Below are 18867 nucleotides of genomic sequence, written 5' to 3' on the forward strand. Positions count from 1 at the left end.
CCAACATAGTCTTTGTCAAATGCTACATCCGTCACCCTGCATGCCATTCATATGGGTGGTGAGGAATGTGTCTTTCTTTCCTTTGAAATTCACAGTTTACAAAGAGAAATGGCAGGTGCTTATAACTAGTGTAGGAGCATTATTTTCCCTAGGTGAAGCTTTATTTTACTTGAGATTTGAAGCAAGATCACCTACCAGAATCACCCTCTCCATTGCAATTGCTCTGCACCAGTGAAACATGCCGCTGTCATCAAGCTGGTCAGAATCTGGTTCTGGTTCATACAGAAAAGCCCTAAGTAGGGAGAATAGAGAGTTAGCTGAGAACCTTTGGGTCACTAATGTAGCAAGGCCAAGATGTCAAACTCATTAGAACCTAAAATTCAAAGTGCAAACAACACAAGGAGTGTGACCTTGGGTCTGTGAGAGTCCAGAATAAAGATTCATGTCTGAAGGACACGAAGGGTGTATCACAGCTGAGGACATACTAAGCCTTGTGTGTGTGTGTGTGTGTACATGCACACATGTGCACGTGCATGTGTGTGTATTTAACAGACCTATCAGTCTCTCCTTTTACCTTACATTTTATGTGCCTTGAAGGTGGTTATTTTTGCTCTTAATTTTGCTACTGTAGTCATTGGAGAAATCATGGGAGGTGTTTTGGGCACCTGAATATAGAATTTAAAAGGCTGTGAGACTGAGTCATGAATGCGGTCTCTTTCCTGGCCAGTTTTCCTTCCCTCTCTTTTCCATATCCTTTGTGTATGAAGCCCTGTTGAATACAAGCCTTGTTGAAACATCCTTACTTACTATATGCATTTTGCATTCTTTACAGCTTCCATCACTGGCCTGCATTTGACCAAACTCTGCTCTAATCTTGGTTTAAGTCTTGGCAAAGCCCTCCACGTGATCGCCCCACACTGGAGCTGGGCACAACGCTTGTCACATAATATGCTCAACCACTGAAAGGATTAGGTGATCTTTGGAAAAATCTCATCGCATATTTGCTCAGTAGAGAGGAAATCTTTCTGGAAGCACAGAAAGTTCAGGGTTGAAAGAACCTATTTGAGTCGGGAGAATCAAGGCTTAGTCTGCAGAAATAACCTCAAAATTCCAGGGGCTGAACATAACACAGGTTTTCACTCACATCATATATTTTCCTCGGGTAAATAGGTGCCTGTGCTCCATGCAGCCACTCCGGGCTTTAAGGACACAGAGGCTATATACCATCTTAGGTTCACACACCTGGAACTCATATTGTCCTCAGTCACTAAGGCAAGGGAAGAGAAAAGGACTGGAGAATCAAGATTTGGCTTAAAAATATTTTTTAATGTTGTATTTATTTTTGAAGGAGAGAGAGACAGAGCGTGAGCCAAGGAGGGGCAGAGAGAGAGGGAGACACAGAATCCGAAGCAGGCTCCAGGGTCTGAGCTGTCAGCACAGAGCCCAACACGGACTGGAACTCACAAGCCACGAGATCATGACCTGAGCCGAAGTCGGACGTTTAACCGACTAAGCCACCCAGGTGCCCCAAGACTGGGCTTTTAATTGCATTGGCCCAAAGTGACACACACCAGTTTTGCCTACATTTCATTGGCCAAACCTAGTCACATGGCTCCTGCTAGCTTTAAGTGGGTTGAGGAGTATAAGAAGAATTGAAATATGTAATGATCATTATAGTCTCTGCCAGAGACCTTACACACCACTCTTTGTTTTACAGATAAAAGTCAAAGTGCTAACAAATGGTAAAGTTGGCGTTTGAATATATGCTAAGGTTGAGATGCCTGGTGCTCGGATTACCCAATTTCCCTTTCCTTCCTTAGCTTAGGGGCAGCTGTGGGATCACATGACCAGTTCTGACCAGTGAAATGTGAGAAGCGATGGCTGATGTAGTGACACGCTCCCATGTGACTCTTCAGGCTGTACAATGTCACATGGTGGGTTTCAGCCCTGGGAATGAGTACAGCACTCTCCTGTGAGGTTTTACTAAGCATCCTGGGAGAAATACAACATACTGCACTCTGTGCTGCAGGTGAGGGTTTTGTTTTTGTTTTTTTTTTCCGTGAAGTAATACAGCTTGTTATTCAACACCTGGCCCAAAGACTCAGACTGTAAGATAATACCAAGCAATTTTGATCCCTTTAACCAAGTTGGTTTCTAAATTGCTATCTTAAGTCATAATTTTCCAGACAAAGGAACTTACTTAAACTTAAACTTGTTAGCTTAGAAGTGTCAGAGGACCCAGACAGAGAAGCTGATGTTGGGAGAAGGGTTTGGAAAGTTAAGAGCTTATTGTTAATGAGATTGGCCAAGGTTGAGGGGCAATCCTTTATCTTCCTCCCCATTTAAGACCTTCCTATACATTTGGAGGATTCTAGTCATTTACCTAGCCAGAGGATGTTGCAATATCAGCCTCAAGGTCAGCTTGGCCAAAATGGGTTACCTTGTTCTTTCAAATTAACATGACTTTTGGTGGTTTAAATATCAGTAACTCGTGAGCTGTGGCCCCAAATTCTAAGAGCCATACAGGCTTTCTTTTCTTTTTTTTTTTAATGTTTTATTTATTTCTAGGAGAGAGAGACAGAGAGACAGCATGAGTAGGGGAGGGTCAGAGAGAGAGGGAGTCACAGACTGAAACAGGCTTCAGGCTCTGAGCTAGCTGTCAGCACAGAGCTCGATGCGGGGCTGGAACCCACAAACCATGAGATCAAGACCCGAGCTGAAGTCGGACATTTAACCGACTGAGCCACCCAGGTGCCCCAAAATCTGCCCATTCCAAATTGGGGATTTATTACTAAGGAGAAAGGAAAAATGGATTCTGCACTGGGTAGCTAGTAGACTCTATCACAACAGTGAAATAAGGGATAGATAACTTTAAAAGGAAGTATGCTAAAATCTCAAGTAGTATTTCATAGATATTATATAACATTGAAAATNCTGAAACAGGCTCCAGACTCTGAGCTGGCAGTCAGCACAGAGCCTGACGCGGGGCTCGAACCCACGAACCGTGAGATCATGACCTAAGCGAAAGTCGGACGCTTAGCCGACTAAGCCACCCAGGCGCCCCCATACAGGCTTTCTTAATGGTACTAGATAGGACCATGGTGATAGCTTTGTGCCAAGCTTGTTAAAGAAACTCACCAAGGGACACACCTAAGACCTGAGTATGTTTTTGATTTTTATTGATATCTGGAGAGCTGGCTATGGTACTCATTCACAGAACCTACTCTTCTCTCCATATGTAGTTTCCTAGACACCATCTCTGGGAGACCGATATACTATATACCCAAGTTACCTTCAGGAAGGTGGCTTCCTGATCTCTGCTCTCCGCACTCAAGAATACTTTCCTTCTGGTCGTTTTCTTCAGCCTTTCCACTTTTCCCTTCTTCTCCCTCTTCCCGCCTCCTCCTGCATCCCCAGAATAAATGAGGACTCCTGGTCTGGAAATTAAACGCCCTTTTGGCAAATGGAGAATCATCTTTTCCCCAGCACATTTTAGCTTGACTCGGGCTACCAAATCAATCACTGTACACTTTTCTATCATAATAAAAGCATGATCTATGTACACAAGCTGTCACAGACAACATCTTTCTTCATTCTGATGTTATGGAAAACAGATATGCCTTAGAGGAAACACCTGTTGGAGACCTGCATAAAAGAAAAGGCTGGAGGAGCCCCACTTCATCATAAAGGCATCCATCTGGTGTCCTTGCCAAGCAAAACCTGATGCAACTTATTTCACCATCCCTTAACTAAAGCTCCCTTCTGCCGTATGCCTTGCAAATGACATGATCCTTGAAGAAATATACCTTCCTAAAGAGAATAATAAATCACCTATGGGAATGTGCAGCACTAGCAGTCTTATAACTAGGAAATGAAGATTAGAACATAAAGGTTGATGCGTTGGAGGAAAAAGGTGCCACAGATCACCATCCAGGTCGTTCAGGGCAAAAAGGAAAAGCCACAAAAAGATGAACGACCTTTCTGTATAGGACAGACTGGTAAGAAATATGGTGGAAGCTCCCTGAGAGGGCCCTCAGCAGGACACGTTTGGGATGATGGTAGGGTAGTTCACTGGTCACAAGATGGGCTTCTCTTTGTCCAAGCAAAGTAGGATACTTCCACCTGGGAGCATCCAGGAAGCATCAAACCCTGAAATCTCCTCAGAGTCAAGTCTCTGACTTCCATATTCAGAGGCTGACCGGTCTAGTGTGCTGGGTGAGAATAGCTCTTGTAGCCAGTCTGGTGGATGTCCAAGGCAGCATGTGATGAAGGCTCCAGCTTTCTTTGCTGATGACTGCCTTCCTCGAGGGGCCACTTTCATATGCATGAAGCCCACTGTCTTTTGAGTACAAGCTTGAACATGTCCCAGCTAAAGAAGGCAGGTTCTTTCCTCTCTGCTTTCTGGAACCGTTCTGAAGAGTGTTTTTATTCTTCCATGTCCATAGCAACTTATCCTATGTGAATCCTATCACTGAAAGGAAAAGAGATGCGAAGGACCACGTGCCTTCAGTTTCCAATGGTGGCATTGATCGAAGGGAGAGATCAAACCATGTAGGAAATACTCTGTTAAGGTGAGGTAGACTTCAGTGCCAGGTCAGGAAACACAGCTTCCAAGACTATAAGTCTGCTGTCCTTATTTCCTGCAATTTACAGACTTGACACAGGCTGTTCCTGAAGACAATCTACCAGTGGGTGATATCCTCCACTGTTCACGGTACCTGTTATAAAGTTTAAAAGGCACCAACATTTCTCTTTTATCTCTCTCTCTTTTGCAGGCCACATTTTTGGACGTATTAGGAAACCCTGGCATGTAACCATTCTATTTGAAGCTTTTTAAAACTCCATAGGTGGCTTGTAAATTCTTAGGAGAGAGTTTTCTGGCCTGGGTGCAGAACAATGTATTTTTTTTGCTCAAGGCTTGAGTTAAATTAAAATAACACGTTTCAAAAGCTTAGCATAGTAAGGACAAGTTCCTTGGCTAAGCGCTGGGGAGGAGTGGGGAGGAATGTGCCAGTGTGCCTAAGAGTTTCAGTGCCCCTCATGGTTCAATCTTTGGAAAAATACACTGAAACTGTACCTTGAAGGTAGTGATCAAGTTCCCACCAAAAATTGGAGGGAAAATCTTCTGTCCCAGGATCCCTTTGGTGCCACTAAGGATTTTGTATCTTGAAGGCTATAGCTGCCTTCTCTCTGATGACTTTGTGTATAGTGACAAAGTGATTCAGTTTATACTTAGTCTGAAAATACTAAGTGCTTGTCAATTCTGACTACCACCTCTCATGTTCTAGGGAAAAGACTATCACCTAAAATTTGGGAATGTAAGGGCCAAGTTGTATACCCAGTGCTTTCCACTCTATCCTGTGCCTGTCTCTTTCTCCCTCTGTTTTGCACACATTTACACATATGGCACATGTGCTACAGTCAAACTTCCGAATATGAGCTTTTATGGCCATGTTATGATTTAATTTTTCTGGGTTTCACCTGGTCGCCACTTATTCATAACAAGGCATTGTTATTATTATTATTATTATTATTATTTTACCTCGGAGGAAAACTAAGGTTTAAAAACACAGATCATTTTTTTTTACATTCCATTCCCCTAGGAACCTATGTATGAGCAAATGGAAAAGGGTTCCCATGAGGTCTCAGAAACTTTTGGGACCAAGAAACTATGTAAGAATCTCAGGAAGGAAGAGAGCACAACCCCCTGTCCTTGTTAGAAAGGACTCTGTGATCACTTCCTTTTCCATTGAGAAAGGTGAATGTGCACCAGGCTCTGCGCCTTAATCACCAGCTTGACCGGATATATTTGCCATGACACCTTTCCTACTAGGTAAAATGCAAGAAAGCCTGCCACAAAATCTTGTGGGATAGTCCACATGTTGGCAGCAGGCTGGTTATCTCCAAAGCATCGTGCCCTCTTGGTTGCCTTGTGCGAAGCCCTAGGAAAGGAGGGGAGTAGCTGCCACTGTGTGTTCAAAACTAGAGTTCCCCAGGACAGGAGATTTTCAGCACTAAAACCAGATCCTCTCCCACCAGAATGGGAAAAAGCTTCTAGGGAGGGAGGAAAAGGGAAGGGAGAATAAAGCCCTTGAAACACTACACCCAGAAGACCTGCCTCTTTGCCAGTAGGTGCATTTGGTTGGTGTTCAATGGAAGGAAAGACAGTTGGCTTGTCAGAGCCCTGTATGTTTTAAGACAAGTAGGTTCCAGTGAATTCTATCTTCCAACCCCCTCCCTCTGGTTCCTGTCTCTTGATCTGTTGCATAAAAAAATCATGGTGGTATTATAAACTTTAATAGTAAAGATTGGAGGTATGATTTTTTTTTAATCTGCGAATGGTATTTTAAAAAGGAGACATAATAAAATTCAGGATATCATTGTATTCAGTGTAATCTTATTTCAGCCTACATAGGAGAATATAAACTGTGTTCTAATGCAAGCCAAATCAGCTGTGAATAAGGTGTTCTGTTTGTCTTTAAATGCTGCTTTACAGATGGAGTCTATCAAATCCAGGGCCTCTGTTTTCAATGTTTACAATTTAAAATCTCCACAAAGACATTTTTTCCACCATCTTGCTTAGAAATTAGACACAAGGTCAGAGTGGTCCTAGGCCAGGTGAAGGCAATAATAAAATGGTGCTTCTAGTAGATAAAGATACATCTGAGCTCTCATTTGAGCATCCCTCTGTTAAGATTTGCTTTATTTCTGATGGGTATAAACTGACAGCTTTCTGAAGAGCATTTTCTGTGAAAATATACATGCAGGCACCTCAGAATTTAAATTGTTACCAGACAGAAGATCAAGGAGAAAGATAAAAAAAGACAGTTTTCCTCTTCCTCACCCACTCCCCAGACAGACCCTCATTTAAATCCCTTTATATCTTATGGATATTGCATTTGGGATTTCCTATAATTTGAGCACAAATGAGGCATGACTCAAAGCAGCAGGTACCTTTAATAAAGGCTGGAGTTTGTGCCGTGGGTAGAGGAGTCTGGGGCTCAGGGCAAACCTCACATCTCAGAACAGTCTCTACAGCCAATCTTTTCAGCATGAGGCTGTATTTTTGGGTGCTCTTTCCCACCCCTCCCAATGCCTTCTAAATATCAAATGACATACTAAACACAGAGGTTGACCCAAATGAAAAAAACTTTCCAGAGTTCGAGATATAGTCTTCTCTGCTCAGTGGACTAGGAACTGAACGATCAAGTCAGTTACTGATACTTTTGATCCTAACACACTACTGAAGCAAATGAGACTTTCAGGCGAAAGACTCTGCAGTTTTGGTGGGACATACAGGTGGGAAGAAGGAATTTGAAATATCTGAAAAGTAGCTAATTTTTCATTGTATTTATACACTTTCTAAGGCTTTATGGGATTGAGCCTGGGTGAGAGATTAGCACGACAGAAACAATTTCCTCATGCATTGGGTGAGAAGCTTGGTCTGGGCAATTATCAATAATAATAGCAGCCTCCCCTGCCACTGAAGAAATTAGGACAGAAAAAAATAGCATCCATCAAAATGTTACTGGTGTGAGTGTGTGTGTGTGCTTGTGTGCATGTGTGTGTGTGAGGTGGGGGAGGGCTATCAAATTGAAAGATACAAGCTGTGCAGAGGAAACAAAAATAATTGCAGGTTACATGAATGTTACTGGGTTTTCTTTTTTAAATGGGAAGTTATTAGTGAAGTCTCCTTATCTACATTCCTTAGGTTCTCTGACATTCTTATTGCTGAATGTCAACAAGGAGAGAGATTATTGGTGTGTTGGGGACTACAGATTTTTGGAAACATTGAAAGGCTCTAATGATGTGTTGAGGGCCACAGGCTTTTAAAATTTTCTCCCATCTGGAAGCCATCACTGGAGGGAAGGCTGCTGAACAAAGGCAACCTGAATGTTATAACATTTTACTTAGCACCAGTGACCTGTCAAGAAGCAATGGAGATAATGGCGGTGGAGGCCACTTGGGATCACTCATGACATGGGGCCCTCCTTCTGCTCAATGGACTACATGATGGCTATTTTTTTAAGTGGTGTGCCTTGATTAAAGGTGAAAAGTTAGAAGTAGGAGCCTCTGAGAGAGAGGGAAAGGGCTGTGGTTACTGTTCTTTAACAAGAAGAAGAAGTGATTAAAGCAGGTCTATTATTAGGGATGAAAGGTAGAGTCAGGTTTTTTTCATGCATGGGGGATGAAAAGGTGATCTGCAGGGTGAGATGGCCTTAGCAAGGCAGGAGGGTCATAAGCACTCTCCTTAGAGGTTCCCTATGTTTTAGCTCTAAGTTAAAGATGAATGAGAATGAGGGAGGAAAGAAGCAGAATGTTCCTCTTGTTCTGTTCATCTCTAATTTGAAATTAAGTTTCTGCAGCACATCAAGTCCTTAAATTTTCTTATATGTGACTATAAAGGTAACAGTCACATCTGGATTTCCTGAAGACGAGACTGTTGCATCAAGAAACCATCTGGTTGCTCCCCTCTTACCTCTACTGCTTAAGCTCCAGAAGGAAATTTCTAATATTCTTAACTTAGTTGTAGCTTTTTATTTTTTTAATTTTTAAAAAATGTTTTATTTATTTTTGAGAGAGAGAGAGAGTGTGTGAGCAGGAGAGGGTCAGAGAGAGAGGGAGACACACAATCTGAAACAGGCTCCAGGCTCTGAGCTAGCTGCCAGCACAGAGCCCGACGCGGGGCCCGAAACCACAAACCATGAGATCATGACCTGAGCTGAAGTTGGATGCTTAACTGACTGAGCCACCCAGGTGCCCCTAGTTGTACCTTTTTAGAGGAGGGATGGGAGGGAGGAAAGGAAAAAGAGAGAGACAGAGAGAGGGAGAGAGAGAGGAGAGAAAAGAATGATCCTATAAACTTTCTGAGAACTTTGCTGTAATTTAAATTTGAAAAAAAATTTAATGTTTATTTATTTTGAGAGAGAGACAGAATGAGCAGGGGAAGGACAGAGAGAGAGGGAGATGCAGAATCTGAAGCAGGCTACAGGCTCAGAGCTGTCAGCACCATGAGCTGGGAGATCATGACCCAAGCCGAAGTTGGATGCCAAACCAACTGAGCCACCCAGGTGCCCCAACTTTGCTGTAATTTAAAAATCACCGCCAAACACATGCACATACATACACCTTTGGGCAATAAAATTTCTTTGTAGTCTCACCTAAATGTCCCCTGTGCCATGGAACAACTGTGCATGCTGATAAGTGAGTTTTGCCTTGTATCTTTCTTGCCCTATCTCACATCAAGAACAAGAACACCCAATGGTCCAACACTAGTCACCCAATAAGCAGAAGTGAATACATGTCCCTCTTTACTGCCCATGTAGACTAAATGGAAGACCCCAAATAGCGTATTGTCAAAGGTTTCAGCTAAGAAGCTCTGGCTTTTATACATTAGAATAAAGTAGGCATCTGTGTAGAATTACATAGACACTTAGTACTAATATAAATGATATCTGCCTTCCTGATGAGTAGTTTCTTGACTACTTTGAAAGAATGTAAATGCCTTCCTTCCTATCATCTTTTTCTTCTCCATATCAAAATCTTCATGGAAAGAGATTCCAAGTTATACCTGAGCTCTCATCACTCTGTGAAAGAATAAAAAAACACATGTTCTGTGAAATCTTCTCCCCACATTATCCATTAGAGTATCTGAAAAGAGCTCATCCTCTCTCACTCAGGATGGTGGGCAGAAGTCTAACAGGAACCACACCAGGTTTCAGGTGTCTTAGTGGTTATTTTATTCTACTCTTTGATTCTTTAATCTTCTACAAATTATTATTATTATTATTTCAGTGGCAAGTTGAGATTATATAATTGAAGAGTAAAATTGCTCTTTGTAGGGACTCTTCACTTGCCTCTCTACTTTTTCAAGCTCTTCAACAACTTCATAATTTAATCTCAAAGCTTTTAGTAATAGTTTGAGATGAGGATTATTGACTTTGTGAAATTATCCTTTTTTAAAAAAAATTTTAATGTTTTATTTATTTCTGAGAGAGAGAGAGACAGGGTGAGCAGTGGAGGGTCAGAGAGAGAGGGAGACACACAATCTGAAGCAGGCTCCAGGCTCTGAGCTGTCAGCACAGAGCTGGACAAGGGGCTTGAACCCACGAACAGTGAGATCATGACCTGAGCTGAAGTCAGATGCTTAACTGACTAAGCCACCCAGGCACCCCTGTGAAATTATCCTAAAATTAATCTTTACCTATTATTTCCAGACATCTGATGAGATATTGGTCAACTTATCTATCTAGAACAGGATCGACACATTTTTCTTCTGTGAAGTGGCTGGGCAGATAGTAAGCATGTTAAATGTAGTAGGCCAAGAGGCAAAAGTGGTATCATACAGGTAGCTATATAAGAGATAAATTAAATTTTCACAATCTCTCATTGATAAAATTCAAAATATAATAATAATAATAATAATAATAAATATTTTTTGTACTACAGATCTACTAATCAAAACAAAGAACTTTTTAAAGGGATCTTCCTTAATTGGCATTCATAGTTAGTGTTCTCTGTCATCAAAATTAATTGCAAATGTTCTTATGTTAATGCTGACCCTAATAAGGTTTAACATATATAGTCTTTGAAAATGTCTGTTTACACAGATAAGTACTGCCAAATACTGATAGTACCCCACGAGCATATGATTCTAATTGAGCATATGCATCACTTAGAAGGCATTTACAGAATAATATTAAACTCTTCTCTCAATATTTGTCTTTTGGCAGGTCATTATATGGCAGATCAATCACTTACAATGGAAGTTTAGGTGGGAATGCCTAAACAGCATAGTTAAATATACTTAAAAATGTAGAAATTTCCTTTGCACTTGCATCAAGTCCCCCCCCCCCAAAAAAAAAAAGACAAACAAACAAAAACAAACCCAAACCCAAATCCAAAACCAAAAAAACACTCCTGGAACTGAGAGCAGAAAATATTCCTGCTGCAAACTTGTGTGGAGATAATGATCTCACTTCTTGTTGTACCCTTTGACATGGGAAAGTGGATAAAGCAGTATTGCATTATTCGTGATTCAAAGAATGATAATTGTAGGGGTACCTGGGTGGCTCAGTCGGTTAAGAGTCGGACTTCAGCTCAGGTCACGATCTCATGGTTCATGGGTTCAAGGCCCACATCAGGCTCTGTGCTGACAGCTAGCTCAGAGACTGGAGCCTGTCTTTAGACTCTGTGTCTCCCTCTCTCTCTGACCATCCCCTGCTCATGCTGTCTCTTTCTCTCTCTCTCTCTTTGGATCTCTCTCTCTCTCAAAAATTAAAAAAAAATTTTAAGAAAATAAAATGATTTTTTAAAAAAAAGAATGATAATTGTAAAGACTTTATACAGAATATGGTTCACATATAAACTCCGTTTTGTCTTTTAATTTTATGCTGATTTCATTAAGAAACATTATAAAACCTACAGTGAATGCTAAGTTTTGAAGCCACTTAGTGTTCTATGATCGTGATTGAGGGCAGGTTTCCAGAAAAATTTCAGTCGTGACTCAGAGCTCAAAAAATCACATTAAATTTTTTCTCTACTAAAGCTCTTGAACTGCTTGGTGGTAGGGAAAGTCCAAACACTCAGTTACACTTAGTGCTGAGAAAAATTCATAACACTAACAATAGTGTCCACGAGAGCAAATGAAATTCACCATTGACATTCTTCGCCAAACAAATATGATACATTTAAATATTTTCCACAAAACACCTACTATGAATAATACAATGAATAACCACAGTATTTACACACCTTGCCTTTGACAAGCTTTGTAATTTTTTCTAAGTATGATTTTATTTTGGTTCTACATGCATTTTTTTACCATTATCAGTCGCAATACATCTTAACGGGTTCCACTTCAGGATAGTACTGGATTAGTGTTTTCTCAACTTTTTTTGAAGATACTTCCACAGGTAGTTGTGCCATGCAGACTATTCACAGAGGCTAATTTTTCAGTTACTTCAAATCCAGCATTGGCTCCCTTACTAAACAACAGCTGGACAGTATCAGTAACATTTGTTGACTCACAGAGAGCCAAAGGGAACCACTCAAAATAATTTGGCTTATTTTTTTAGTTGACTACTGTTATTGCACCCAATGTCAACTCTTCAAGTAACTGTTTTTGCAGAAAGACTAATAGTATTAAACAGTTATAGTTTCTCTGGACACACTTGTTGTCTGTTACAAAAACAATTTAATTGACTTACTATCAGAAAATGACTTCTCTTGCTTGGCTACCAAATAAGCTACTCACGAACAAACTTTGGGTGCAAATCAGCTGTGATTAGTCTCTTTAAATTTTCTAATTTTTTAAAGCAGTGCTTTACTGTAATAAGGAAATACTGTAATAAGCACCTAATCTGATAATATCAACATATATTGCATTCTTTCAGCAAAGCTATACTGTTATTGCAAATTAAACACACTGTCCTGCCATTTCAAGCCATACAGAAATAAGTGGTAGGCTGGATTTGGTCCTGAGGCCATAATTTTCTGACCCCTGATCTAGAAAGCATCCTGACATCATTTTAAAATAACTTTTGCACAGACCAAAGATATCAGAAAGTCCCTATAGCATTTGTTGATGTTAAATTTGTACACGCTTATCTATAATTCTAAAATGTCTGGGTTTTTGATTTGTAGATTAAAAGTGGTGAATTATTGTTGAGGAGAGGAATTGCTGCAAAGAGATGGTTTATATCAGCTTAAAGGATCATGGAAATTTTAATACGAAGATGAAAAGCAAACTAGAAAAAGAAGCCATGGTGAAGAAGTACTTCTAGAATGGCAGTAAGGAACTCTAAAAATCTACTCTTTCATAAAAACAATGAAAATATGGACAGAAATTTCCAAAATCAACCTTTTTCAGAATTAGGGAAATTAACCAGAGGTTTGAAGTAACTAAGGAGTGTTTAATTAAAGGAAATGGCAGAATCTTGGTAAAAAAAAAAAAAAACAGTGAATTTGTGCATTTAACTTGCTTTATTCTCATTCCCCTCTTCCCAGCTCTGTAGTAGCTTTAGAATCCAACAGCCTCACAATCTCAGTAACCACAAAAATTAGCAGTCTAGCAGCCACTGGAAGGAGAAGGACGGATCTTGAGTTCCCTCAAAGTCTCATATAAAATGTCATTTTTTTTTCAGATTTATGGCCACTTCCTGGAGATACCCACCCACAAATAAAGACCTATCTTCATATGACCTGCTTCAGAGCTTCCTCAGTGGGAACAGCTAGTACTCCTGGAGTATTTTCCAAAACTGGTGAGTAGCAGTTGCTTAAAACTGCAGATACTAAGGAAGAGATAACAGTGTAACAAACAAAAGGAGAGCAAACAAACAAACAAACAAACAAAAAACAACCCTTAAACAGCAAAGCTGGAGAATGGGAGTCCATGGCAGCTTGAAAGGCTTTGATTTATTCATTCTAAAAGAATGAATCTAAAAGGAACTAAATGTATGGACAGGGCTGTGAGCATGATGCCCAAGAAACTGGAGGCAACCCTAATCTCAAGTGTGGCTGCTCTTGAAAGTCTACACAAACAAGAAGTGAAGGCTAAGACAGAGATATAAACCGCTAGGGTATTGAAAGCACTCCCCAACTGCACTTAGAGCCCGTTGGCAAAGGTGGAGAGATTTATTGGTCTGAAGCATTTAAGTGAATCTCAACGCAATCATTAGCTAACCAGAAAGCTGAGTGTGTAAAGACTTCAGTATCCAGATACCACAGAGAATACAGACCGTAAAGAATCATTTCAGTAAACTTATGAGACAATCAAACAACAGAAACACCAACAACAGAAAACTCTAGGGTGAGGGAGAGAAATAATTTCTAGAGTTGCCACTTTCTATTATTAAGAACATGCAGCTTTTAACAAGGTATTATGAGACTCCAATATCAAGGGAGTATGGCCCATACATAGCAAAAAAGCAGTCAGTAGAAACTGTCCCTGCGGAAGCCCAGACACAGGACTTACTAGGCAAATATTTTTAAATAGCTATCATAAATGCAATTTTAAAAATGAGGAAACCATGTCTAAAGAATTAAAGAAAAACTTGAGAACAATGTTCACCAAATATAGAATATCAATAAAGAGATCAAAAATAAGAACCAAATGGAAATTCTGGAGTTAAAAAGTATAATAACTGAAAATACATTTTTAAGTTTTTTATTTTAGTTCCAGTATAGTTAGCATACAGTGTTATATTAGTTTTAGTTGTACAGTATAGTGATTCAACAATTCTATACATTACTCAGTGTTCATCATGATTAGTGTACTCTTAATCCCCATTACCTATTTCACCCATCCCTGCACCTACCTCCCTCTGGTAACCATCAGTTTGTTCTCTATAGTTAAGTTTGTTTTCTGGTTTGTCTCTTTTTTTTCCCCTTGTTCATTTCTTGTGTTTGTTAAATTCCACATATGAGTGAAATTGTATGGTACTTGTCTTTCTCTGACTATTTCACTCAGTGTTATTATACCTTTCAGATCCATCCATGTTGTTGTAAATGGCAAGATTTCATTGTTTTTTATGGTTGAGTAACATTCTATTGTATATATACCACATCTTATTCATCTACTCATCTACTGATAGATACTTGAGCTACTTCCATAGTTGGGCTATTGTAAATAATGCTGCAATAAACATAGGGGTGCATATTTCCCTTCAATTAGTGTTTTCATATTTTTTGGGTAAATACCCCATTGTACAATTACTGGATCAGATGGCAGCTCTATTTTTATTTTCTTGAGAAATATCCATACTGTTTTCCATAGTGGCTATACCCGTTTGCATTCCCACCACCAGTGGTAAATAAGCTACTCACGAACAAACTTCATTTTTTTCCATATCCTCACCAACACTTCTTGTTCCTTGTGTTTTTGATTTTCACCATTCTCACAGGTGCGAAGTAATATCTCATTATGGTTTTTATTTGCATCTCCCTGATGATGATGAGTAATGTAGAGCATCTGTTTGTGTGTCTGTTAGCCATCTATGTGTCTTCTTTGGAGAAATGTCTGTTTGTGTCTTTTGCCCATTTTTAATCAGATTATTTGTTGTTTTTTTGGGGGGGTAGAAAATATTTTTACTAGAGGGGTTTAACGAGATGAACTGGCAGACATAAATCAACAAACTTGAATATAGGTCAATGGAGACTATTTAATACAAAGAATGGGGGGAAATGAAGAAATATGAACAGAGATTCAGAAAACTAGAATATCAAATTACCAACTTACACATGAGAACCTCAGAAAGAGAAAATAGAGAGAAAGGGGCAGAAAAAAATATTTGAATGAATAACCAAACACTTCCCAAATTAGAAGAAAACCTTAATCTATATCTCTAAAAAGCTCAACATACTCCAAGTAGGATAATAGGTACATTATAATCAGACTTTGAAGGCCAAAGGCAAAGAGAGAATCTTGAATGCCAGGAAAAACAAAAACAAAAACAAAATGCCAAGATTGGCACAAGACAAAAGTTTTAAACTCTCACCATTTCTATTCAACATTGTACTGGAGGTTCTAAGCAGAGCAATCAGGGAAAGAAAGAAAGAAAAGAAAAGAAAAAGAAAGGAAGAAAGGAATGAATGAAAGAAAGAAGAAAGGAAAGAAGGAAAAGACATTCAGATAAGACAAACAGAAGTAAAAGAAACTCTACCTGCATATGACACAATTGTACATTTATATGTAAAATCCTTAGGAACACACACACACAAAAATCAATTAAAACTAACAATGTCAGCAAGGTTTCAGGATACAGATTAATAAACAAAGATATATTGTATTAACTGATAATAAATTAAGAAAACAATTCCATTAAAATTTTTTTAAATTTTATTTATTTCTGAGAGAGAGAGAGACATTGTGAGTAGGGGAGGGCCAGAGAGAGAGAGGGAGATACAGAAGCAGGCTCCAGGCTCTGAGCTAGCTGTTAGAGCAGAACCCAATGCGGGGCTCGAACCCACAAACCGTGAGATTATGATCTAAGCCAAAGTCAGATGCTCAACCAACTGAGCCACCCAGGCACCCCAGAAAACAATTCCATTTATAACAGCACCAACATTTAAATACTCAGGAATAACTTTAAAAGACATCCAGAATTTGTACAATGATCACTGCAAAATTTTGTTGAAAGATATTAAAGAAGATCTAAAGAAATAGAAAGACATCCCATGTTCATGGATTGAAAGACTAAGTATTGTTAAATTGGCAATACACTCTTGGAGAGAGTATTGATCTGAAGTTTTAACTCAGTCTCTGTCAAAATTCTAGCTGTAGGGGTGCCTCTGTGGCTCAGTCAGTTAAGCATCTGACTCTTGATTTTGGCTCAGGTCTTGATCTCATGGTTGTGAGACTGAGCCCTGTATTGGGCTTTGGGCATGGAGCCTGCTTAAGATTCTTTCTCTCACTCTCCCTCTTCCCCTGCCCTGGTTGTGTAAGCTCTCTCTCTCAAAAAAATAAAAAAGAAAAGAAAACTTAAAAAAATTCTAGCTGTATTTTCTTTTTTTAGGATAACCTGACAAACTGATCCTAAACTTCATATGTAAATTGAAGAACTTAATATAAACAAAGCAATCTAGACAAAGAACAAAGTTGGGGAATCACACTTCCTGATTTCACAACTCACTGCAAATTACATTAATCAAGACACTATGTTACTGGAACAAGGATGGACACATAGATCAATGGAATAGAATTAATAATCCAGATATGAACCCTTTCATTAGTGGCCAATTCATTTTCAAAAAGGGAACTACATAATTAAATGGGGTAAAAGAGTAGTATTCTCAATAAATACTGCTGCAACAACTGGATATCCACATGCAGAAGAATAAAGCTGGGCCCTTCCCCTACACCTTATACAAAAATTAACTGAAACTGGATCAAAGACTTAAATGTAAAAGCTAAAAGCTTAAACTCTTTAAAGAACACAGGTGTAAATCTTCAAAGCCTTGGATTAGGCAATAGTTTCTTAGACATAACACCAAAGAGCACAGGCAATAAAAGAAAATATAGACAATTTGGATGTCATTAAATTAGAAAGCTTTGTGGTTCAAAGGAGTCCATGAAGAAAGTGAAAAGACACCTTATGAAATGTGAGAAAATATATGCAAATAATATAGCTGACAAGGAACTTTAACAGGAACATATAAATAACTTTTACAATTCAACAACAAAAGACAATCCAGTTAAAAAGTGGGTAAAAATGATTGAATAGCCATTTCTCCAAGGAAAGCATGCAAATGACCATTAAGCAGATGAAAATATGCTCAAAATTATTAGCCATCAAGGATACTGGAATCAAAACAATGAGATACTTCACACCCACTAGAATTGCTATAATATAGAATATAGAATCGCTATAATAAAAAAGACACCTAATAACAAGTGTTAGAGAAGTTGAAACTCTCATACATGGCTATATCCTATACTTTTTAAGTATATACCCAAGAGAATTGAAAATATATGTTTATACAAAACTTAGACACAAATGTTCATTGCAGCTACTCATAAGAGCCAAGGAAAGAAATAACGCAAACATTTATCAACTGATACGTGGATAAATAAAATACAGTGGGCTGATACATTGGAATATTATTCAGTGCTGAAAAGAATGAAGGACTCACATGCTGTAAACCTTGAGAACATTAAGCAAAAAGAAGCCAGATACAATAGGCCATATATTGTGTCATTCAATTTTCATGAAATGTTTATAATATGAAAATCCATAAAAGTAGAAATTAGATTAGTGATTACCAGAGGGTGTGAGGAGGGGTATACAGGAAGTGACTGCTAATGGCTATGAAGTTTCCTTTGAGAATGATGAACATGTTCTGAATTTAGATATTTATGATAGCTGACAACTCTGTGACTAAAACCACTGAGTTGTACAGTTTAAAGGAAGAAGATTAAAGTATGTGCATTGTATCTCAACAAAACTTTCAATAAAAACACAAAGTAGCCACAAGAAGGAAAATGTATAGTATTCTACTGTTTATTTTGTACTATTCATTATTTTTTCAGTGTACTATAGCACTACTATAATATTCTACTATTTATTTTCTTGTAGGGTCAAATTCTCCTCCATTTCAATAAACTACAACTGTACTGTGTACCATAATACATATGATCATTGACTGCCATAATGATAATTGAATACCATAGAAGAAGTCAGTTATAGTCAATACATTCTTCCATAAAGAATCAGAAAAGTGCTGGGACGCCTGTGTGGCTCAGTCTGTTAAGTGTCTGACTTCAGCTCAGGTCACGATCTCACGATTTGTGGGTTGGAGCCCCGCATCGGGCTCTGTGCTAACAGCTCAGAGCCTGGAGCCTGCTTCAGATTCTGTGTCTCTCTCTCTCTGACCCTCCCCTGCTCATGCTGTCTCTCTCTCTCTTTCTCTCTCAGAAATTAAAAAAAATCAGGAAAAGTGCTAATGTTTCTAGAATTATTTCCACCCAAAGTTATTAAATGATAATGTTTAAATAAGTAAGTTTTAGACAAAGTTATCCAGAATGATTCATTCTAAAACTTCTGACTCACTGAGGTTGAAAAATCTTGTAATGAGTATCTCATATATTGTTGACACTTATAGAAGATTCACTACTGCTCAAATTGCCACTCTAAGGTCTTACGTGTTTCATTGAGTTCCCTGAGAACAGAGATCACATGTGTGACCAGGCATTTAGGACAGCAGCTTCCACATTAAAATTACTGGGGGCATCTATTAAATTTCCAATTGATACTTGTTGACTTAGTGTTTGGAGACTTAATAACTGATGAGAGACATGGACTGTATCTCTAAACTTGGACAGTTGTGTTGCCACATTTTTTTGACTTAAGAGTTATAAGTCTATCATCT

General features: G+C 38.9%; 1 protein-coding gene across 1 annotated transcript in view; it reads right to left on the reverse strand.

Annotated features, from left to right (window-relative positions):
* The window catches only part of KCNU1 (potassium calcium-activated channel subfamily U member 1), a 135606-nt gene that overhangs the window by 25576 nt on the left and 91163 nt on the right, over window positions 1-18867 (reverse strand). The window contains exon 20 of the mRNA XM_039242568.1: window positions 196-292. Coding sequence (XP_039098499.1) covers window positions 196-292 — 97 coding nt within the window. The remainder of the gene's footprint in view (window positions 1-195; window positions 293-18867) is intronic.

Source organism: Hyaena hyaena, unplaced genomic scaffold (assembly GCF_003009895.1).
Source record: "Hyaena hyaena isolate Hyena2069 unplaced genomic scaffold, ASM300989v1 scaffold_215, whole genome shotgun sequence".
Taxonomy (NCBI): Eukaryota; Metazoa; Chordata; class Mammalia; order Carnivora; family Hyaenidae; genus Hyaena; species Hyaena hyaena.